This window comes from Poecilia latipinna, unplaced genomic scaffold, assembly GCF_001443285.1.
Source record: "Poecilia latipinna isolate Pla-1442-1.1 unplaced genomic scaffold, P_latipinna-1.0 Scaffold897, whole genome shotgun sequence".
In the NCBI taxonomy this organism is placed as follows: Eukaryota; Metazoa; Chordata; class Actinopteri; order Cyprinodontiformes; family Poeciliidae; genus Poecilia; species Poecilia latipinna.
This window is the reverse complement of record NW_015113513.1, coordinates 162,505-185,549: the sequence shown is the minus strand read 5'-3', so window position 1 is coordinate 185,549 and position 23,045 is coordinate 162,505. Positions and strand designations below refer to the sequence as shown.

General features: G+C 39.1%; 1 protein-coding gene across 3 annotated transcripts; it reads left to right on the top strand.

Moving 5' to 3' along the window:
- The first annotated feature begins 1,795 nt into the window (after nucleotides 1–1,795).
- ccdc120b (coiled-coil domain containing 120b) lies at nucleotides 1,796–22,524 on the top strand. Of its 3 annotated transcripts, none has more exons than XM_015048668.1 (12): nucleotides 1,796–1,951; nucleotides 2,087–2,169; nucleotides 12,033–12,176; nucleotides 12,265–12,361; nucleotides 12,776–12,906; nucleotides 14,746–14,847; nucleotides 14,945–15,065; nucleotides 15,921–15,980; nucleotides 16,108–16,261; nucleotides 16,380–16,481; nucleotides 17,058–18,095; nucleotides 20,026–22,524. In XM_015048668.1, exons 4-12 carry the CDS (start codon nucleotides 12,313–12,315, stop codon nucleotides 20,120–20,122), a joined length of 1,854 nt encoding a protein of 617 aa, XP_014904154.1. In that variant the 5' UTR covers nucleotides 1,796–1,951; nucleotides 2,087–2,169; nucleotides 12,033–12,176; nucleotides 12,265–12,312; the 3' UTR covers nucleotides 20,123–22,524. The 3 variants fall into 3 exon arrangements, with proteins under 3 accessions (XP_014904154.1, XP_014904153.1, XP_014904152.1); XM_015048667.1 differs by having other exon boundaries at nucleotides 1,796–1,980; XM_015048666.1 differs by having other exon boundaries at nucleotides 1,796–1,990.
- Nucleotides 22,525–23,045: the final 521 nt, after the last annotated feature.

Here is a 23,045-nt window from a genome sequence, read left to right as displayed (position 1 = left end):
TCTGGCAGATGTTTTTTGCACAAAGGGTAGCATAACGTCAGAAGTTGAGGATATTTGTATGTAATTGTTCTGAGGGCCTGTTTACTTCCCGTGTGTGTGTGTGTGTGTGTACACTCCAGAGTGATGTCCTTAAATGAAGGTGCTGTTGGAGTCCAGTCATCAGGCAGATGATGCCATTCAAAAACTTTGATGAAGCTGAATTGTTTAGACTTTTTCCCTCATTTGCATCCATGGCTAATAAAAATATTTAAAATTATTTAATAGAGTTTAAAACAATCGGATCCTTTTTTTTTCTTCAGTTTTTTTCTGCTGCCCCTGCTGTCTGTTTTGGGATGTTTGTGGAATAACTCAGTGACTTTTTTGACAATGTGAAACTTTATGCATTTTCAACATATGTATTTTGGTTATCATGTTTTCTTCAATTACTTTGTGTATATTTGATGCTTAAAAATTCTATTGTAATTTAGTCATCGGAGGAAATCATATTGGAAGAGTTGGATCAAAGACTTTTTAAAATCAGTACCCAAAATTTAGTTGTTGGTTTTTCTATGGATCATGTGTTTTGATCATAAGAGCGAGGAACTTATTGTTCTCTATTTGGATTAATTATTGCATTTGGAGACAGAAAATGTTTTTCTGTTGTTAATAAAAGAAAGAAATTGTGACTTTGCTTCCTGTACAGGTTACCAGAGGTGCCTAATTCTTACCGTCCACCTCTGTCACACCCGTCTACACATCCTTCCAGCTCCGTGTTTAACATCCCTTCTTTGCCTAAATCATGTATTGGTTGCCTAGCTACAATTTTTTCCAAGCAGTTAAACCTGAGCCGTCCATCTGATATTATGATTTGATCTCGTTTATGTCTCCAGCTTCCCCCCGTTTTTTTTTTTTTTTTTTGCCAGTACCACTCAGACTGCAATGTATTTTAATGTCTTTTTGTGATCAAACAGCTAAATAGTAAAGGGGAAGAAAAATGATTTGAGTTTAATTTTATTCTTTTTATGTTGTATATAGAAACTTAAATTTTCTACTTTGCTTAAAAGATTCAAGCTTAGTCAGAGAAATTTAAAGTGTTTAAATAGGCGCTCAGTTTTGCTTATGTTTTGGATTATTGACCTGCTGGAAGATATGCATAACAGATTTTCTTCCAGGATTGCCTTGCATTTTGTGCAGTCAATTAGCTGCTTCTTCTTGGGTTATGTAACTTATTAAAAATCAAGTTTTTTTCTTCTTGCATGTGAAAACCATGTAAAGGTAAAAGTCAGAAAATCTGTGAAAGGATATGGCTTCTTCACGATTCTGAAGAAATGTACCGCTCCCTGTCGAAACCAACCAATCACAGCCAGGAGGATGGGGCTTAATGCCACCAATCATCTTCTTGTAATGGCAGAGAAACAACTTCCCATTCCAGAAAAACTATTTGTCTGCAGTGGCCAGGCTGACCACCTTATAGTGTCTCATGACAAAGCAATAGTTTAACAAAACAATCGCAATACACTAAACTATTCTGTGTTGATTCAAGTGACTTTCGTTCATCTTCTCTGAATTAAAATATATATTCGGTGTATGTACACACATACAAATACAATTTCACTTTTAGAATATTTAATGACTATTTCTAGCAACAATGCATGTAAGTTTAATACACATTTAATCTTACCTAAACTAAGAAAGGAAAGGAGGAAAATCACTTCAGTTAGCTTTTACTGCTTTTCCGTTTCATGCCACTCCGCTTAATAACAACTGGATGACATTAGTATCACTGGCGCACACTGGGAGGCATGAAACATCTGGGAGGGGCCTCCGTGTTGTGACAGTAGCGTCTCAGCTGGCCGTGAAAAACAGCGGCTCTTCGGTCGGTGGAGAAGGGGGAGCTTTCTTCTCGCGGAAAAGAGACTCTGCTGACTGAGATGCGCGCGGCTCCGACGCAGCGGAGGTCGCGAGGCTGCTGGTGAATTACAATTGGCACGCGGAGTCACCGTGAACGGAGGTTTTTTATTTTTAAATCGCGTGCGACGATTTTCCACACCTTTTTGCTAATTGTAGCTTTTTTACCGAAGGGTTTTTTTTTTTTTTTGTCTTTTAGTCTGCCACAGGAATGTTTTTGCCCTGCTGGGTTTTGCTACAGAGGACCACGAAGACCTTCGAAGGCATCGGTCATGCTCCCTGGTAAGCTCCAAGATGTCTCTCTCATCCTGACTGGGCGGACCAGGGTATCTTCGTCAGCACTGCTTTTATATGTTACATTAACATTTAAGTCGACGTCAACAGAAGTATTTATGGGGTTAAAAAAATAGATAAATAAAAAATAAGCAGAGGTCCTGTTTTTAGACCAGCCTAAAGACACACCTGCGAAATGTTACTGCTTGAATGAATTAGTCCTGGGTGGCTCATTAAGAGCCGGTGTTGCTGTCTCAATGCGGGGTAGCTGCAGCCTGACAAGCCGGGCTTTAATGAGGGGGCATGCTGTTTGCTGAACGTCACGTCTGCGCATTAAATGCAAGGACTGCATGGAATAAGGCCAAATATTTTTCATCTGGGTGCAAGCAAGCGCACTGTTTTTATGTGGCACCAATATATTGAAAGCGGGAAATGCGCGGACCGCATCCATATACATGAATATAATCAGGTGCCATGAAGGAGTACAAATCTGTGTCAGGCTTTCTGGGAATACAACTTCTCCCTGTTGCTGCATTCTCAGGCAGGATCCTGATACGGCTGTCTCTCACATGTTTCGCTGTTTCCACCTACATAAGCGCTGCCTGTTCCCATGCAGACTCGTTAAGCCCTATTATTAACAGATTCCTGAACCAGAAGGCCTGTGGGGATGTGGAAAAAGCTAATCCAGAAGAAGTTGTTGGTCAGTCAGTGCCTCCAGGGTCATCTACTTACCCCCATGTTTTGTTTTGTCTTTGTTTTCAGAACTTGGATATGGTTTTATTTTGAGCTGAAGGGAGATTATCGCCTCTGTTTTCTGGTAAACATCTGTGGAATCTTGTTTAGGTCCATCTTTAGTACATTTATGATATTAGTTGTTTTGCAATGGTAGACAGTTGAAACTTATGTCATTTTTTAAGTGCTTGGTTTACCTTTCTGTAAACAAATGGTTTGTCCATGTTTTCAAGAACAAACCAAGTCTGATTATTTGATTCATGATCAAAAACTACAGTCTGCAAAATTCAGTGTATGTTATTTTAGATACATTAAGTATCTTAGACACATAATCTCATTACTCAAATGTCTAAGCTATTTCAAATGAAATAATTTGTCTGGACATACAACATTTGGTTTGTATTTTTGCTAGATCACCTCAAATGTGAAGTCATGTCACTTCACTTTAGCACTCCCTGCATGTGTTTTTAAATGTGAAATTCAACTGAGAGAGTGAATTATTAGTCATATCTGTGGTAATCAGAGATTTTGTTCCTCTATCAGATTTTGGCCTGATTCTGATGTATGCCAATCTTGAAAAACTATAACTAAACCCAAAAATCTTTAGTTCTGCTTTCTGGATGAATTGAAAATGGATCTAATTTATATGTTACGTTACACGTTAATAAAACTGTTACGTTACAAGCCAGTATTACAGAGCCAAAGCCATCAGCGCCACTGACGCAAACAGTGTCTGGGTCAGACGAGGCTGTACAAAATAATAAGTTAAAAAAAAATAAATAAACAAAACTGCTTATATTGCACGGTTCAGTATGTAGCAGGATAAGTACTCAGCTTTTTTTCCTTCAAAATAATGGTTCATGCCCTGTAGCATTATAAAATATTGCTTCCCTGAATTTCCTGATAGAATTGGAGTCATCAAAGAGATAAAGGAGAGCAGCTTTATCTTTTATACATTTTTACTGTAGTCTATAAAAGTCTCTGTGCTGCGTGAAGGAAAAATTGTTTTTTCTCTATAAGCTCTTGAGCTTCTTGTGATTTCATATTAAACATCTCATTTGTTCTGAAAACAGGGAAATGGGTCTTCCCTCTGTAACAACTTCAACATAGAAGAGTGTTGTCAGAGCAGTTTGGTGCCGCTTATATTGGTGTATTTAGTGATTTCTTGGTGCAACCTGGCCTGGACCTTAGCAAAGGCTTAAAGTGGCGGTATCCCAGGGCTACAGTTTATTTGGGGTGCCCACAAATTATTATATTTTTATGAATACATGTTTTGCAAACATTGTGCTATTATATGAGTAATAGGCTAATACCAGGTGAGTTGTAATAATATCTTGGGATTTTTCTGCATATAAATAATACCAAAGTATTTGAAAAATTATAGTTTTTTTTTTGGAAGGGGAAACAACAAGGGATGCATTAAACCTAATCAGTTGGTATCATCAGTTCAGATGTGGTTATATATAGGGCATATTAATGTACTGTAATTAGCATAATTAGCATTAGCATTATTTAGGGAACCAAAACAATTTCCAGCCCAGGGCTCCACATCAATGTAAATCCGGCCCTGGGTGCACATCCAGTTGTATCACAGAGGGGTTTTTTTTATCCTGTTAGTCATTTTTATCTGTTTTTATTTCTGCTCTTCTTATCTGTTTTAAAAAAAATTCTATAACCATAGCAACTGGTTTAGTAAAAGTCCTCTGCGCTTTCTTGACATGGATCTACTCAAACATCTGCACAGATTTAACATGAAAACACCCTTGGGGAGGAATCAAGTCCCAGACCTTATCAAGTGGTGGTCTTGTTAGCTACAAGATAACCCACTTTGTCTTTAAATCGCATAACCACAAAAAAAGAAGCACAAAAGGGGAAAATGAAATCAGATCAGAGAAGCTACTGTATGTGCGTGTAAGTAAAGCCTCTGACTGCAGGGCTGGGGCTGCCTTCATAAATCTGACTGAAACAAAAGCGCTGAGCTGCTTCCAAAATCAACAAAGCGGATTACAGAGAGTAGAAACACTCTTTGGAGTACATGCAGGAGTCCCTCCAGGTGTGTAGAGCAGAGGGGGGGCAACGTATGGAAATAATTCTCTTGGACTACAGAAGCACATTCCTTTCTTTATTGCTACTCCCCTTCTCTCCCCCCAGCCTATCACAGCAGACTCCAGGTGGATCGCAATCAGCAGGTCTACGTTTTGCCCGTGGTAGGAGCAAAGGTGACTCAAGGCCAGTGAAGGGGGGATAATACACCGACGTGATTGGTCAGTGTGAGCCTCCTTTGTGCTGCCTTGTGTGTTTATGGATCAGTATATAGTGGATACAGATCGCACAGCTGGAGATTACTTCGTAATCAGGGGTCGGTGGGGGTCACCTGACCTCCCGTAAACTTTCGCACAGTTCCTTTGGTTGGGGTTGCTCAGGTGGGGGTAAAACCTCCACACTGACTGAGCCGACCGCAGTCACACAGAGAGAGGTTCAGAGGACAGACGACACACGGAGTGCAAGTCTGTAACTGGGTTTCCATTAAAGATAAAATTGTGCAACTTGAAATTAAAAAAAAAAACTGGCTTAATACGACAAAAAAAAAAAAAAAAATCAAGTTTTTAGATTAAAATAAGTTATTATGGTCAGGATGAGGTGGTTTTCCATCTGTATGAAAACACTTTTTTCACATCACACGCGTCTCATGGTCAACAACCGGATGTTACTACTGGTGAAAACGACAAAGAAGACAGGAAGTAGTTGAAGGATGATGGTTTGGGGTTTTTTTTGCAGAATGTGCAGCTGGCTCCACCAGAGCTCTCACAGCGTCTCATACTTCATAAAAAGTTTTGTGTTGCTCACAGGCCTGTCATAACAATTTTGCTGGACGATAAATTTTCCCAGAACTTATTGTGATAAACAATAACATTGTTGTTTTGAGAACATTTTCAAGTAACATAATAGTAATAATTGCATGAAATGAAACACATTCTCAAAAATCAATAAACTTTAAATTCTAATGAACATTTAGACACTGGAACTGGAAGATATTTGGAATATGTAAAATAAATAAATAAAACAAAAAAACAACAAATGAAATGAATTATGAAGACTCTGGAAATAAAATTATCCTTCAAAAAAAAAAAGGTTTAGTTGAGATCAAAACACCAGACTGAAGACTTTTATCATGAAGTTTTTGGTAAAATGAGAGAGAAAAGAGAAACAATAAATCAAGAAAATGAAAATTATTGTCTCTTTTAATTTATCATGCAATTAATTAATTTATTGTTTATTGTGACAGGCCCAGTCACTCACACATGGTGAATCCATAGCTCTTCTGTAAAATCGCTGACTTCCCCAAACCTCAGCATTCATAGCTGTTCCCAGGCGGCTTGTCGCTCCAATAAGACACAGATGTCTCCTCTGATGGCTGATGGATGATGATGCCAGGGCCCTGGCTGAATTATAATAAAAATGTTTACATCCGTCCCTGACATGATTTGTAACGACTTATCGCGTGAACAAGCTTATTCACATGTGATTTTACTTTCATTGGGAATTTTTTATGTTTTTTTTCTACATCAGCAGAAAACAGACAAAGATTTGCTCACATTTGTAATGGAGACTCAGCTACAGCTGTATGCTGTTCAGATCTGCAATCTTTGTCATGGTTATTTTAAAGAGACACACTCTAAAACTCTAAGCTGTGATCCTCGCTCTAATCCAACTGGAGGTGCCGACTTGTAGCGCGGCCCCGAGGCGGGCGGCAGGGTTGGGGGGGCAGGTACCATGTGTAAGTTGACAACAGCAGCAGCTGCGTCAACACCAACAATAGTCAACATGCGGGTGTCGGCCTCACCTGTCCACAACAAGCTGGACGAACGTGTCCAGCTGCTCCTTTATGCGTCAGCTGCTCAGCAAACATAACGAGTTACTGTTGTAAAAACGTGGATTTCTTGGAGGTCAGACTCTTCAGCAATGAATTACTAATAGTGGCACCACACGACCGGTTATGATCTCAGGAAGGTGAAGAATTTAAAACATACAAGCTGTGAGTGTTTTGATTACTACGGATTGTAAGACGCCTGCTGTAGGAAGGAAAACGGACTTCCTACAGTGTGTAACGTGTTAATAAATAGGATACTCAGCTAAATATGTTTTATGTTTTGTTCTGGAGAAAGACTGAAGTTTCAGTCACTTTTGATTCACCAATAATTGTGTTGGAGACTCCCTGCTTTAAAGAAAAGATGCACTGATGCGGATTTCTGGACGTCTTCACAAATATACAGTTTTTTCCTTTGGACTAGAACACATAGAAATGCACAATGTTTAATGATAGCGGTAGTAAAGAAAATAATTTTTGTGCCCCAGAGCACATGAATATTTTCTCTAAATTGAAAACATCTATTGATAGATTTATAGACAGAAATTAGTGAGTTCTCAGTTCTGATGCATTCAGTGTATACAGAGCTGATTTTTATTTGCATAATATATGATTTGTTAGCTAATTTTTTAATTCGTCTTTATATTTTCCCCTTTATTAACTTTTTTATTTCAGATTTTCAGACATCTTGTTTTCTTTTGCATTTTTTTGGATGAGAGAAGTCTTCAAGAAACAACTTATGACTGTCATGTAATGACTGAGAATAGACACTACACTGCAACTTTAATAAATGTAATTTTTTGTTTTTATCTTTATTTCTTGTTTAGCTAAACACAAGACCTTAAGGTCTGACATTTGTGGTGTTTTTATAATGATTTCTGTTTCTGGTACTTTCCCGTTTGATTACGATTCTGTCCCCTCAGTTAATGACACTTTCTATTCTAGTCGCCTTATAATTTTACTTCCTGGTTGGTATTTTGTGATGTGATTGCTGATTGTTGTCGGGAAGCACTTGACCATATGAAACGTGCTCTATAAATAAAACGAGAGTGAGATGAAAACACAAAGCAGCGAAACAGAACGATTGGAATCATGTAGGGATAAAAGCTGCTTATAAATCCGTACGAGTTGAAGAGTTAATCTTACTGTGAACGTTATAATCTCTTGTGTATTAGTCCAAAGATGAAGATGCTACGTTCAGGCCTCTCCAGTGTTGTGATTTGTACCAGGGCAGTTCTCAGCCCATGTTTAGCTAACATGGCCTCCTGGGTGCCATCTAAAGCTCTACACATGCAAAGTCAACATGCGTTTGATGATCTGATGCTCGGGCCTCTTCTGTTGATGCCTTAATGTAATCCTTTCTTTGATGCTGCTCTCCAAGTCTTTATCTGATTCTCCACTGTCCCACCAGCATCCCTCTGGAATCTGCTTCCTTTGTACCTGCCCACATCTGCAAACCAGATGTTTTTGAACATTTAGCAGTCAGGTGCCCTGTACTTTAGACGCCGTAATGATCAAAGGTTTAAACCTGGTTGTCCTCTTTGTTCGGCTTGTTTTTTGTGTGCAAACCGCCCCTTCTCCAAAACCTCATAAACGCACAACGCTGAGCTACAACCAGGCTATTATAATTACACACTGAAGTGTAGCAAACACTGACTGTATTGTTCAAAGCCAACTTATCTCATCTGATACTCGTTACGCACACCAGAGCCATACAGACTCCAGTAATTTAATTAGAGAAACCAGGAGCTCAGTTGGAATAAAAAAGCTTGTTTTGCTGGACGGACAACCAGCGTTGACGATGTTGTCCTCATGAGATGAATACCACCATGAAGAAGTTGTCAGACCTTTTGAACTGTTTCACAGTTATGCAAACATAACGCTCCTTCCCACCTCACCCCCCCTGTTATCCATGTGGCTGTGGAGCTGAGCTCTCCCAAGGACATTTCTAGGTAACAACATCTTTATCAGACTTCTGCCAGGAGGCTGAGCAACGTGGTTTCATGGCCCTTTGACGTCACCGCCTTCACTAATGTATTTGTTTTGCCCTTTGTTTTGTCTGAATGTTGCCATCTGCCCTAATGTGTCCTTTCCACTTTTTATTTTATTTTGTTAGAAACTGTGGAGTACTCACTTTTAACCCAGAGAAGGAATTAGAACAAACTTGGAATCCAGAGGCTGTTTTTTAGTTTATTAGTCACTCTTTAGCTTATTTTTTTTAGAAACTGTAGAGTATTTTCTATTTACATACAGAGACTCCTATTATTGTAACCCAGAAAAGGAATTAGAATGAACTTAGAATCCAGAAAAAAATTCTTCCAGAACATGAACATTTAGGGTGTTTTTATTACTTAGAAACTGTGAAGTACTCATTACTTTTACAAATTTAGAGCACACTTAGAAAGTCCAGAGAATACTTACTTATACTTATCTAGCAACCCAGATGTCCAGACAGGATACTTACTTACTTATACTTATATAGTGTAAGTAAGTAAGTATACATACAAATATTTGCATGTATAAAATAAAGAACAATATTAAATAAGAAACCCAGAACAATTTCTTTTTACAACAGAGAGATAACACACCCAGTCCATTTCTTCCAGTCAAACCCAGATCCACCAAAAACATTCTCATGAGAACTAAGTCTTTTACTACTGCCAGCTTACATTCTCCAACATAGAAACATTTAAAGTGACTTTTTATAGCTTATTTTAAACTGAGTTATGTCTTTCTATTGTTTCAACCCAGCATTTAACCCGTTCCATAAATCCACTCCACAAACACACACATTTCTATCTTTTTTCTTGTGGGGCAGTCTGTTTTTTAAAAATCTTATGTCTCCTCTTAATGTAAAACCCAACATTCTGTCACAGACCTTATATAATAAGTAATTGTGTACTGAAAGGAAAATAATATATTTCAGTGTTCTTTCACAAAGGAAAGTGTCAAACATTTGTGTTATTTGCTATTATACTTCTAGATAAAGCACAACCATTTGTTTTTACCTAACTGACACCAAAAAGATTCCTTCATAAGTAATTAATTTTTTTAAACATAAATCGTTTTCCTTCCACTTCCCAACTAGTTTGTGTTGATCTGTCACATAAAATCCCCACAAAATCGATTTAGTAGTCGTATGTTGCCTCAAAGTGGAAAAAGCTCTACGATATTTACTTATGAAACCTTGTTAAAATCATCCACCGTCAGCCAGCAGATCTGGTGAACATAAACTGTAAAGTTAAAGTGAAAATTATACCCCTGAATTTACATTTACCAACAGGAACAATGTGGTGGTGTTTTTTTTTTTTTCTTTGTATGTCAAAGGATTAAAAGAACACAAGCAGAGCTGCGAGAGTGAAATATTTGTTTTTGGTCAAGATGGTGGGAACATCTTTATTGAGAAAGGCACCAAATGTCTGAGCAAATGTTTCTGTGGCACAACAGAGCAATTCTTAAGAGGCATGGCAACCTTTTGGCTCCCGCGTTCAGCTGCCTAGATGAATACCAAATGTTTCCCTCTTGTTTTCTCAAGCGCTTCTTTCTGTGGTTTCTCCACTTGGCTGCCCATCAGATAACAGATGTGACGGCGTATTGTTTATCTCAGGTAAAAAAAAAAACAACAACAAAAAAAAACTTCCTCCCACTCCAGTAGATTAGCAGTGAAAATCCGATCATCATAGACTCCACTCGGTCTAACGGGATTCATGTGATGAGCTTTTGTCCGGGCGGCAGTCGTAAGTCTGCCACATGTTTTTTGTGAAAGGCTCCCACTTGTCTGTCAAAGGGAGGTCAGGCATGCCTTGGTGGAGGGGGGCGGAGGCTTTCACACATACTCTGGCTACCAGTTCACTTTCAGGAAAGAAGCCAACACAAACTTTTGAAGCATCTAGTGTCCGTCTTCATAGAAAAAGAGGAAGTAGCCGGTTGATTGCGAGCAGAGCTTCGAAGGCGGCTGCTCTAACTAACCGGTAGATAAATGTTTCTGTTTCAAAGACGCAGCGCCGGCTGAAGCGGCCTCAGCCACGGCGATTGTGCGCCAGGCCTTAAGAGCCCTCCGTGTGGATTTGTGGGCTGACAGAAGTCGTTTTATGATTTAAGCAACTGGCAAAGAGACAGAAGGGCGATTGTTTATGGTAGTGATCTGCGAGCAGTGATGAGTAAGGGGGTTTTGGCAGAAAACACTGTCACTATTTTTGGATATCAGGTCTCTGTTGGATATTAGAGATGAAGCTTTGTGCATTTGGCACATATACTACATGGAAACAAAACAATATCTGCCTCGGTTCAGTGAAAACAATACTTTTCAAAGGTTTGAGTGAATTTCTTAATTGAAGTATTTTCAGGATTATTTGTCTCAGTGGTGGAAAATCAGAAATTTTGAGTTGGAATTCAAGAGAGGAGGAGATAAAATAATACTCATTGATTTCCTACTTTTGTTACTGATCCCACCAACCAGGTGTCAGTCCTTTTGGTTTCGTTCCTCTTGTTCTTCTCCTCACTTTGTTTTAATCAAGACATGGATAAACTACCAAGAGAATAAATTTCTCCTCCTCTAATTCAGTCCATACATTATTGATGTTACTTACCCTGTCTCATTTCCCATTTTTTGCAAATTAATTAGTTGCTAATTGTAGTCGAGTGCTAATTTTAGAGTCAGTCTTTCAGAATCTCTTACACGCATGTTAAAACCAGACTCAAAACTGGTTCAGTGTGGAATCGCAGATGTTTCTATGTGGATTTAATATGACCGGCCAGCACAAAGTAACGCTTCATTCTTTATACATTTAAAGTGTGGGATGAATTTTTTCAACCCCTTTAATTCAGCAAGTAAGCCCATTGTAAGTGTAACGAAACAAGCCTAAAGTTGTTGTGTCTGTACTTTAATAAATGTGCAATTTAAATATTCCCATGTTTTATAAAAAAAAAAAAAACACTTTGATGTTACAACTTTACAATTGTGCCCTGCCTTATGTTATTTTATTTAATAAATCCCAATAAAATACTAAAGAGTTTGTGGTTGCAATGTGACAAAGTGTGAAACATTTTATATTTGCAAGGCATTGCAGCGGTATCTAAAGTTAGTGTATCGGTGAATTGTTGCAACTCTAACCACTAGTTTCCTTTATCCTTTTTACTTGCACTATGTGGTTTGATTTACTTTTAAATTCCTATTTTTCGTAAACCTAAAGCTGCAGAGAATGGTGCCATATTTATTCTAACATAATAATATAATAACATTAATGTGCATTTCTTCTTTTATCTCTCTCAGAATTTGAGGCTATCCATCTGAGCCGAGGCGCTGTGCCTCCCTGTGTGTCTCCGACGATTCAGACCGCGCCCATGTTTATCTACTGCTAATTTGGAGAAAAAAATGCTGCTCCCTCCACACCTCAACACCACAGATGGCTGCAAGGTCAGACGAAAGGAAAGATTGAAACTCTTGCAAACATTTCTATCCATGCCTTTCAGATGCAAATGACCTCTAATCCGATTTCATCCAGGTAACGGCGTTGCTGGGAAAGTGAGTTGTGTCCTCAAAGTTACGTTGCATGGAGGTCAAAGGACATCTGATAACATCCATGGGTTTGGGGACTCCTGGTGAGTAGCAGAGTCGTCTCACTGTGTAAGAAAACAAAGAGGAAAAAACAGCCCATCTTGTCTGGACAAGCTTGAAATGGCCTTTAGTTGTTTGTTTTTTTTTTTGTTTTTTTTTCTTTTGACGAGTTTTCTCATGGGACCAGTCAGCTGAAAAAACATCTGCTTGTGTGAACAGCTTTTGTGCACACAGTGTCATTGCAGCTGCAAGATACTTTAATCAGAAAAGTAGAAATCTGAGAACAAAACGGTGCAAAAAAGAAAAAAAAAGAGAGACAGTGATATGATGGGAAAAACATTCGTTGCACCAGGTTCTTTTTGTAGCTACTGTACGTGTAAACCTGAGTCATTTGCTCTAAATGTGAAGCTGCTGTTGTTTGCTATCTAAAGATGCTTTACATGTGTTGTGGCCTGCAGATGTTCAAGGCTGCCAGGACAGCAAACTGCAGGCTGAGAGGATTGCAGCTCTGCAGGAGAGGAAGCAGACCCTGGAGGCTCTCCTCAATGCCAGAGTGGGAGAGCTTAAACAAGTGTGTTTGCAGGAAGCAGTGAGTGACTTTCATTTCTGCTTTCAGACGTACCAAATGAAGGTCAGGATAAAAAAAACATATTCCCTTTAACCATGTGAAAAAAAACATCCATATAACCAAACAATTAAAACTGGAGGCATTTTAACATTTTCTGCAAAATGAATTATAACACATCTCCACTGTTACTTCCACTAGTAACGGCTGAAATGAAACGTTAGCATGTCGGCTCAGGTACATGACTAGTAACATCGTCACTGAGCATTTTCAGGGAGGTGTGTGTGTGTGTGTGTGTGTGTGTGTGCGTGTGTGTGTGTGTGTGTGTGTGTGTGTGTGTGTGTGTGTGTGTGTAGGCCATAATGCAAACCAGTCGCTCTCCAGACAGAGACAAACATACATAGTGACCAGATATGACTGGTTCATTTCACCATAGCAACACTTTACAAGGAATCGACTAAACAATAGTGCATTTGTTCTGACTACAACGTATGTATGAGGCCGTTACTTCCGACTACGTTCAGAACTGAAGAAGCTTTTTGGAGTAACACACACCGGTCCTACCAGGTTAGTGCACCAGGTGCATAATCTGAAAGAGCACAACGCCTGTGGTTCTTCAGCTCAGTTTGTATAATGTGAAAGGAATTGATAATTGTGTTTATTGTAGAGCGATGACTTAAGAGGGATTATGATCAGCTCACCGTCCAGAATCCTAGAAACTCATCTCAAAGCTGAAAGTGAGGAGAGGTGTCAGAAATTGATAGATGGCTACACATAAGCCTGTCACAATAAGTAATAAGTCAATTAATTGCATGAGAGATTAAAATGAGTGTGATAATATCCATTTGCATGCTTGTTCATGTAGTTAGAGATACTGTCCTTTAATATTACTGAAAAGTCAGCATTTTGGAAAATGCTGCAAACATTTGACAATCAGTACAAAGAGGTTAGTTTGCACTTTTTTTGGCAGATTTTCCTGTTTTTTCTGTCTGAGCCTAATATAAGTTCTGAAGGGAATTTGTGTTTTGTTGATATGGCACAATCCACTTTATTTATTGTTTAGGTTGTTTCATTTATTTGTTTTGGATACTTAAAATGTCTCTCAGTTCCAGTGTTAAATGGAAATTAAAGTTTATGGATCTTTGAGAGGGGGCTCTTGCATTTTTATATTAGTTGAAAATGGTCTCAAAATAACTATATTATCATTTATCGCAATAATTTCTGGGACAATTTATTGTTTTCCAAAATTAGTTATTGTGACAAAACTGGGTAAAACAGGTTCTCAATGGGTAGACTGTCCTAACACTTTTCTCTTTTTTTAAAAAGCTATTAAATACAATAAAATAACTTTTTCACAGACATAAAAATGAGATTGATGCCTGTAAACATTTCTTAATGACAGAGTATTTAACAGAGCAACCTAATTCTTCCATGTGACTGAGAAGAGGTGTTCTCTTTGACCACCGTTGAGCTCGGACTCATGGAGCAACTTGCCGCACAGTTTTCTCACACACAACGGCCTGCAGATGAATTGCTCCTGAGAGCCTGTCAGCACATGTTAATAAGGCCACAGCGCCCTCAGCTTTTCTTTGCAGCTGTTTAACACATCCCTTCATTTTCAGCTGGATGTGTAGTGAGTCACTCCATCTCACTTCGCCTATTTTTGGACTCAAACGGTTCAGGCGGCAGAGCGGCTCGTCTCAGATGTTTCTGCTCTTCTGCAGGATTTTATTCCTGACACAACAGATGGGAGTTTATATACAGTATTAGTGCATAGTGCCATTCATAGGATTTATGTGCAGTAAACTGATGTTGGATCTGTCAGACAAGTAAAGAGTCTTTGCTAAATGTCTTTGCTAAAAGGAGCTGACTGGGAAGTTGCCGCGTGCGTTCCCTCTGGAGGTCGGGGAGAAACCCCCACTTGTGCAGCGCAGAGCTGGCCTGGTGCCGAGCACCAAGGCAGAGGTGAGCCATCCCCCTGAATATCAATAGTGCTTTACGCATTAGCTGGATCTCTGTTTGTGCTTGTATCATAATGTGAACGGCCGTTTTCTGGCTTCAGGATGACTCCGGCCAAAGAAAGCAGATGAAGGCCATCTTCACTGGCGCTCTATGCAGACACTCTGAGTCAGACAGAAATGGCCTAAACAGCAAGAGGACAGTCCACAGGGGGTGTCATACAGGTGAAAGACATTATTACTTCCAAATGAAAACAAACATTAAATGCCATGCACATGCATTTCTACTCTTTTCACATTCAAACCACAAACCAATTCGTTGAATTTGATGTGATAGACCAACACAAAGTAATGTATTATTGTAAAGAAGGTTACTTAGTATTCAGTTGTTGTGCAAATAAAAATCAGAAAGCGTGACACTTCATTTGCACACATAGAGGCTTAATTTCTTTTCCCTATTGTTGAGCTCAAGTTGAGTCAGATTGGATGGGAAATGTCTGTTAACATCAACTTTAAAGTCTCAATTGAATTTAGGTGTGGACTTTGACTAAGCCATTGTAGCTCAGTGAAATGCTTCACATCTGAACTAGAACTGCACAGTATGTTGAATCGCCTCTGACATACACAGTTTGTGTGGCATTGCAGTGGATGCCTAGATGCACTATTTGGTAGGATATATTATTGCAAGTCATGCATATCAGGAACATATTTACCTCTACAGTCTATGGCTACTTCCTTTATCTGTTATTGATGAGCACTGTGATATTGGTCTTCATATGGCTGTTTGTTCTTTAATTTCTCTTAAAATATTACATTAATTAATTTCCATTTGTGTTTTTATCACATTTTGCTGTCTTGTGTTTCTTGCTAAGCTGTTTCTTCTGCTGCTGGAAACTGGATTTCCCAGAGGAACCTGAGCGATTAATAAAGTCTAATCTAAAAGCGTCGAAACAGCTGCATTTATACTGAGATTAAAATAAATGCAATACTTATTATTATTATTATTATTATTATTATTATTTAGGGCTGTCTGAGTAATGTTTATTCAGCCCATGACCTGAACTCCTCTCTGTCTTTTAGAGGACACTGTAATATCAGAAAGTACCAGCTCTATGTCGGATTCAACATCACATGACAACGGTGAGTCGACTGTAAATAAATGTTCTTCTTTGAATATTTTTCTTCCTAAATACCCCAGAAATGGTTGGCATTCATCGGTGTATATGTTGCAGTTGGTCACCATTTGCTGCTGTTTTTCTCCTCACAGACTCTTCACCCAGCGTTGCTGCTGACCAGCGCTCCCTGTCTCAGCCCCGGCTCACCGTGGGAAGCCCCGACCACAGGATCAGCAGGAAACTTTCTCCTGTTGAGATTTACTATGAAATGAGGACACGTCGCAACTCGGTCACAAGCTCTGTGAGGTAACTGCCTAAGAGTTCAGATGTATGCTGCCAGCCTGGTCCCTCTGTCACTTATACAGACATACAGGATACAATCTCTATTGTGTAAGTTATACAAACTTTGTGTTGACTTTTGCAGCCCAACTCACTCTTTACCCAGAAGTGCTTCTAATGTTGAAGGTAGAAGTGTTCCAGCGACGCCGTTGTTGGCCCGAACTGCTCCAATCAGCGTTCACGTCAGGTACCCAACGACTCTTATGGCTTTTGTCTCACAGTGGTGTCCAAACTTTTTCTCCTGGGGGTCAAAACTGACAAATCTAAACTACTAGTGGGCCACAAGATTCATTAAATTAAAAATGCAAAAATTAGTTTATTGTGATTTTTAAATTTTTTATTTTACCTGCTCAACAATAAACCAAATTTTTATGAAATATTTATATCACGAAGCATGAAAAAATGGCTTCGGACTGTTGCTTTATTTAAAGTAAAACAATTTCCACATTTTTCTTGGTCATCAGTTGTTTACCATTTTCAACATGTGATCAGAGGCCGAACAAAATGAATTCAAAGGCCACAAATGCCCCCAGAGCCACATTTTGGACAGTCACACCGTTTGTTGAGGAGCACAAAATGCAAAACAGCAGCTCTTCATATTTTTCATATTTAGATTTTTTGGTTTGATGCACTTGTAGTTCTGTACTGCTGAAATTTAGCTGCCATGTTATGTCTCACTTTAAAAATACAGAAAATGTCCACTGATCTTTATCTGCAGTTGTCTTTGTGATACTTTATGTTCTTGTGTTTAATCCTCCTGCAGGTCTGACACATCGGGCAGTAATGGGTTGAAGCAGTGGTCTGGCAGCCTGGATGTGCCGTACATGATTCCCCTGGCTCAGGAGGGCTCGTCTTCTGATCGCAGGAGCTGTCCTTACAGCTCCAGAGCGCGGCGCAGCAACAGCTCCGAGGCCCTCCTGGATCGCTCCAGCCTGTCGGACGAGCCCGGACCCAGAAACGGCATGCCTCAGCGGGGAGGACCGTACAAGAGCTCCGAGACCCTGACCGACGGCAAACTGCGGCAGATTCAGCTCGGCAGCCCAGAGAGCCAAGGCGACGGCTCCGTGGAGCAGAGTAAAATGCGTCTGTCGGTGGGCGGCAGAGGGGCCAGTGGAGGCTACAACGAACTACTGATGGACTACATCTGGGGGAAGCAGCAGAGGATGCAGGTGCAGCACCAGTTGTATCAGTCCACAGGCCGAATTTGGCAAGACATGTCCTCTCCTCGTTCCTCTACTGCTGCAGTGCCTCCACATGCCAACGGCTTCTCCCACTCCCAGGTGAACCTTCCCAGTGCTGCAAGTCCTTACAGCCCCATGGTCCTCAGAGGGTCCCAGGCGGAGCTCCGTAGGGTCAAGGTCACCAGAACCAAATCTTGTGGGCCTTTCATTCCATTGCAGCAACATTCACAAGACGGCATTTTGCTCTCGGCGTACGAGTCTCCTCTTCCTGCCACTGGCACCACCACATCCTCCATCCCCAACCTACTCCCATACCAGACTGAGCTGACTGGGCCCTCCTTCAGCCGTAGGCCCCCACAGTTTTCTCTCCCCACTCCAGAAGATTCGACCAGAAGCCTACATAAAGCACTCGCCCTGGAGGGACTGAGGGACTGGTACTTGAGGAATGCCTTCGGCTACCCCCCTTCTGCCTCAAAGGGCCAGGAAGCAGGCATCTCTCGGCTCTCGCACCCTCATCCTCTGGTGCACCAGGCCCAGTCCCTTCAAGGGGAAACGGCCAACCTCCAAAGGCCTCAAATACCCCAGTCAGCAAGCTTCCATGGTCACCCGCTGCATGGACGGTCAGTACACAAATGTCTCCACATGACTGGAATATTCTATATCAAAAGCTAGAATTTAAACATATTTATGTAAAATGAAAAGATCAAAACAACATTTTGTTTTTGAAAAAAATGCTCTCCATGCTCCAGACTGTCCCTAAGTTTAGACTGTACGCTGTAAAGTATTTAGCTTGTGGTTTGTAAGGAAACTCAACACATTGTCTGACTACAATGCACTGCTAAAAGAAGAAGACAAATTAAACAGCAGAAGCATTAAATGTCTGGATCATGTGAATTTATGTCGTGCTGAATCAACACAATGTCTGACTTTTTTTTCCTTTTAATCTACAATCGCTCTAATTCTCCACCGTAAAAAATAATGCCAGAGTACGTTTACACCAAAAAACATTAAAAAAAAGAGTTTTGGATAAACTTGGATAATCCGACATTAAAAAGTTGTAAATTTGCAAGAAAAAAAAATTTCCAGTGGTAAAAGGCAAGAATTTAGGATTTTTAGACTAGGACATTTTTACATTGTGAAGTCAGAAATGTGTGTGGGAAAAAAACAAAACTCTTAACCTCAGATTTTTCCTATAAATCTTCTGTCAGACATTTGTGGCAGAAAATGCTGGTAGTCCTGTGAGATTGAGGTGGCAAACGTAGGAGGTGCATACTTTTAATTCATCATATGAGTAATAAACATTTTTACAAAAAAATCAAAACATATATAAACTGTGTAGTGTTTTTGAATTAAGCTTAGCTTTTTACTACATTAGTGAAGTTTTAAATGGTAGAAATAAATGCATATGCTATCTCTAGCTCAATTAAACATTTTTGAACCTTAGTGTGTAACAACTCACTGTGAATTTAACGGTGAGTGTTTTGTCGTAAATCTGTAGCACATTTGTGACTTTCACTGACTGATTTATGCCTGTCGACTTTTCTGTGCTTGTGGAAAAATAAACAGACTTCACAAAGTTTACACTTAATCACCTGTTTAAAGGAGGCTGGAGGTCGTAACTGTCAGAAGACACAAACTTTACTGACTAGACCCTAATGAGTTGGAGTTAGCAGGTTTTGCTTGTTTGGGAGATAATTACTCAAAAGGAGAATGTTGTGTGTGTATCTTTCTTTTTGACCTTCCTGTTTTTATAGATCATATTTGTTTAGCTGTTGTCCAGCAGAAGACGGTCATGCTACTCTAACCTTACACGCTATGAATGGATCCATCTTTCACTTTTACAACTGCGTCTGATTTTATGGGGGCATTTTTAAGCATAAAACTCCCACCTACAGCCTTAAGCTAACATTTAGCCTCTCTGTTGTTTGACTGGTACTGCTTTTGAAAAACAGGTTTAGCTTGCAATTTGCGACCTTTAGCTCGAGTACAGCCGGGTCACGCGACAGGACATTGATCGAAGGGCACATACACACCTGTCTCTGAGTTGTTCCCCAAAACAACAATGATTTTTGAAGTGTCCTAGTCAAAGTCTGTACATAATGCATGATCCTAAATGGGTCATGCATTATGTACAGACATAATGCATGACCCATGATCAAAAACACTCAAATGTGGCAGCAAAACATATCAAAGCACTTTGCATCATAATTTTGAATGTGCAATAAACATTTAATTTTGTCAAATGACATCATCAAAATGATGAAGCAAATGGACATCAAATAATATATAATGATCAACATTCCAGTTATTATGAATCAAAACTAACACTAAGCAGGTGGATTTTTAGTCTTGATTTAAAAGAAATCAGTGTTTCAGCAGTTTTGCAGTTTTCCAGGAGTTTGTTCCAGACTAGAGATCGCTGCTTCTCCATGTAGCTCCTTAACAACATGCTTTTTTTTTTTTTTTTTTTAAATGTTTCAACTTTTAACGTACTGCCTTTATGGGTTTCATGCACTGACCATATTTTGTGTGTTTGTATTTTTCTTCCAGATCGATGGAGTTTTCTCTCTACCAGAAAACTCCAGATCCACAAAAGCAAGAGGCGACCCCAAAAGAGCCGAGCGCGGACCCAGGTACCCTGGTCTGAAAACCACACGATGCAACGTATCAGCAGAAACACTGTAGCCTCATCTAGACTCCATTAAAAGTTACAAGTGGATACAACGTGACCTCAGTGACAAAGCAAAACAAGGCAACCTCAGCAGAATGAGACTGAAGTGTAGCTGTATAGTTCAAAAAAAGAAGAAAAAAGCTGAAGAATTTCCTGTGTTCTGTCTGATTTCAACAGTATAAACTTGTAACCCAGTGTTTCTGTATGAATGTGCACTGGTACTGACTTGTCGAAATATCTAATACCAGTAAACGCCGCGTTTGGTCCTAATAAATCTCCCAAGATATACTTTTTTACAGAATATAGACATCTCTAAATAACTATTTTGTATATTCTGATATAAAAACAGCTATATTACAGAGGGTAATTTATTGCTTCTCAAATATGTGATAAACAATAGTTATGGTCTCATTCCATTCGAACAAAATAGCTACACGATTGCTTTTCTAAACTATATAAAAAAAAGTGAAAACATGCCTCACTGTTCATCTACCATTCACTCGCTAGCATTTCTCTCTCTCTTTTTTTTAAGAAAAGTATTTTATAAAAACGAACGGGGAGGCATGAAATGTAGTGACATGACTCTCAGGCGGAAGTGCCAAGATGTTTACAAACATTGCCTTGCTGAAGTATTCGTAGCAGATGAACTTTTCCACTTTTTGTCATCAGACTGGACAAAACACGCTGGTGCAAAATGATGAAGGAAAACGAAAACGATACATGGTTTTTAGGATGGCTTAGAAAAGCGAGGCATACAATTATACGCAGAGTTATTGACTCCAGGGGAGCTGTAAACTTCACTTTCCTGCTTTCTATCTGTAAAGTATAGAAAATCAAGCATCATTTTTCCTACTCGATTTATGCGCTACTTTGTGTTGGTCCATCACGTTAAAATCCCAATAAAAATGTTACGGTGATCAGGCCGTTTGAAATATCTTAGCTAACTTATGTGCTAACAATAATCTGTAAAAAGTTATAATCAAAGTGAAACCGTTGATGATGTCACTCAATTAGTTAATAGACTGATGTAATTGTCTCTTTTTTTATTTTCTAGATTCAGATAAGTGCTGGGTAATAAATGAAGCCTTCTCTGTTAAGACCTCAACAGACGAGTTAAAACCAGCGGCAGGTAAATGCGTAGGACCGGAGTGAGACCTGCTGTATGGTTGTAGCACATGACTGTAGGACAACAAATAAAATAAAACTACATTCAGCTGGATTTGAGTGTCATACAGAGCACTTTATAAACATCTGAAGCCTTAATTCCCTATTAAACAGTCACCAGGAGACGGGCAGCAGTCAGGTTTTGCTATGAGGCAAAGCCAAACAGGCTTTTCAACGTCTGCTGTAGGTCTGAGTGTCGGTGTGTAGATGGTGAGGATGGTGCTGATGAGTTTCACACTGGCATTTTATTCCCAACTAATCTCATAACGGTGTAGTATAAAATAACCTCACCATGCCTTCCACCCCCCAAGTGAGCATTAGTGGTGGTTTGTGTGAGCGGAGCTGCTGCAGCGTTCGGTGAAGGTGTGAGCAGGTCTCGCACTGTTAAATCCTGTAAAATAAAATGAAAACTGGTCTGTATTTGTAGGGACTATAAATCATGTGCTTGGGGTATTTTTTTTGTTGTTGTTTAACAAAAAAGCTCATTTTACATTTTTCTACCATATGCTGCATCATAATTCATTTTCTAACCAGACTCGGGAGCATTTAGAAAAGCCATGAGGTATAAAAAACTGAAATACTGTTTGGTGTAGCATAACTTTTATTTTTTATTTTTTCTGTTGTCAGTTTATATACTTGAAGCATTGCCATTGTAGAACTAATTTGAATGTGATTATTTAAGTGTGTGACTCTATATTTTTCCACTGTCTTAAAGTGTAGCACGCTGTGGAATGTCACGTTTTCTGCTGTCTGATGCTTTTCAGTTTCCAGCTTCACAGATCTCCCTCCCAGCTCATTAAAAACCTGAAATCAAAGACCAAACTGCTGTGCACTGGGGGTCAGAAAGGTATTTTTCATACTATGTACTCTGTAAATACAAAATAAATGCTATGAATTTAGCTCTAAAGCAAAATGTATTCAAACTATATTATATTTATGAACCTATAACATTTTGTAGCCATCTACTGTAGCTCTTGGTGCAGGAATTGCCAGTGTGTGTTTAAACCATTTTATCCAACAGTGTGATGTGTTGATATATGATTTGACTGTTTTTTCTTTTTCTTTTTTTTTTCAAAATATATAAATGCAGCTGTTTATCTTTCCCTCGTCTCCTTCTAATCAGGCCTGTGACATTTGACTTGACAGACCTGCTCTCTGCTGTACGTTTGAGATTTTGCATTTGTTCTACTAAATAAAGTGTCATGTTGAAATTACCTCTATATTCTGAAATATTTTCTCCAAGACATTTGGTAGTAGAAGTTAAAATTGACCCATTACAATTGTCAAAGATTTTTTAAGTTCTTATAAACTCTTTTAGATTAAGTTTGATTTTTCAGTGCATTAATTTCATGTGTTATCGTTGGATTACTGTATGTTTGCTAAAAAAAAATAAATATCATGGTGATGTGATATTTTGTTGCTAACCAATGTATATACATGCGTGCGTGTCTTTTGACAACTTTACAGATCAATCATTTAAAAACATTAGTGAAAATTAAAGCACCGTTTTGAAAATGATTTGTCTGAAAAACAAAATTAATTAAATTTTATTGGTTACGGGGTGTTTAGGCCACGATTTAAGATGCTGTTTGAGGGACCAATAACCCGCAGATGTGGAAAATAAGACACCAGCTTATCCTGGTGAAACACTGCCATCTAGTGGTGATAGTTTTTATATTTTAAGAATAATCTAAATTATTACCTTGCAAAATTATTCGTACCTCTTGAACCATTT

Bases quoted from the DNA above. Each gene is read 5' to 3' on its own strand.
- ccdc120b (XM_015048668.1), top strand. From the start codon at position 12,313: ATGGAGGTCAAAGGACATCTGATAACATCCATGGGTTTGGGGACTCCT. The intron at 12,362-12,775 runs GTGAGTAGCAGA...TGTGGCCTGCAG, and splicing joins CATGGGTTTGGGGACTCCTG to ATGTTCAAGGCTGCCAGGAC. The intron at 14,848-14,944 runs GTGAGCCATCCC...TTCTGGCTTCAG, and splicing joins TGCCGAGCACCAAGGCAGAG to GATGACTCCGGCCAAAGAAA.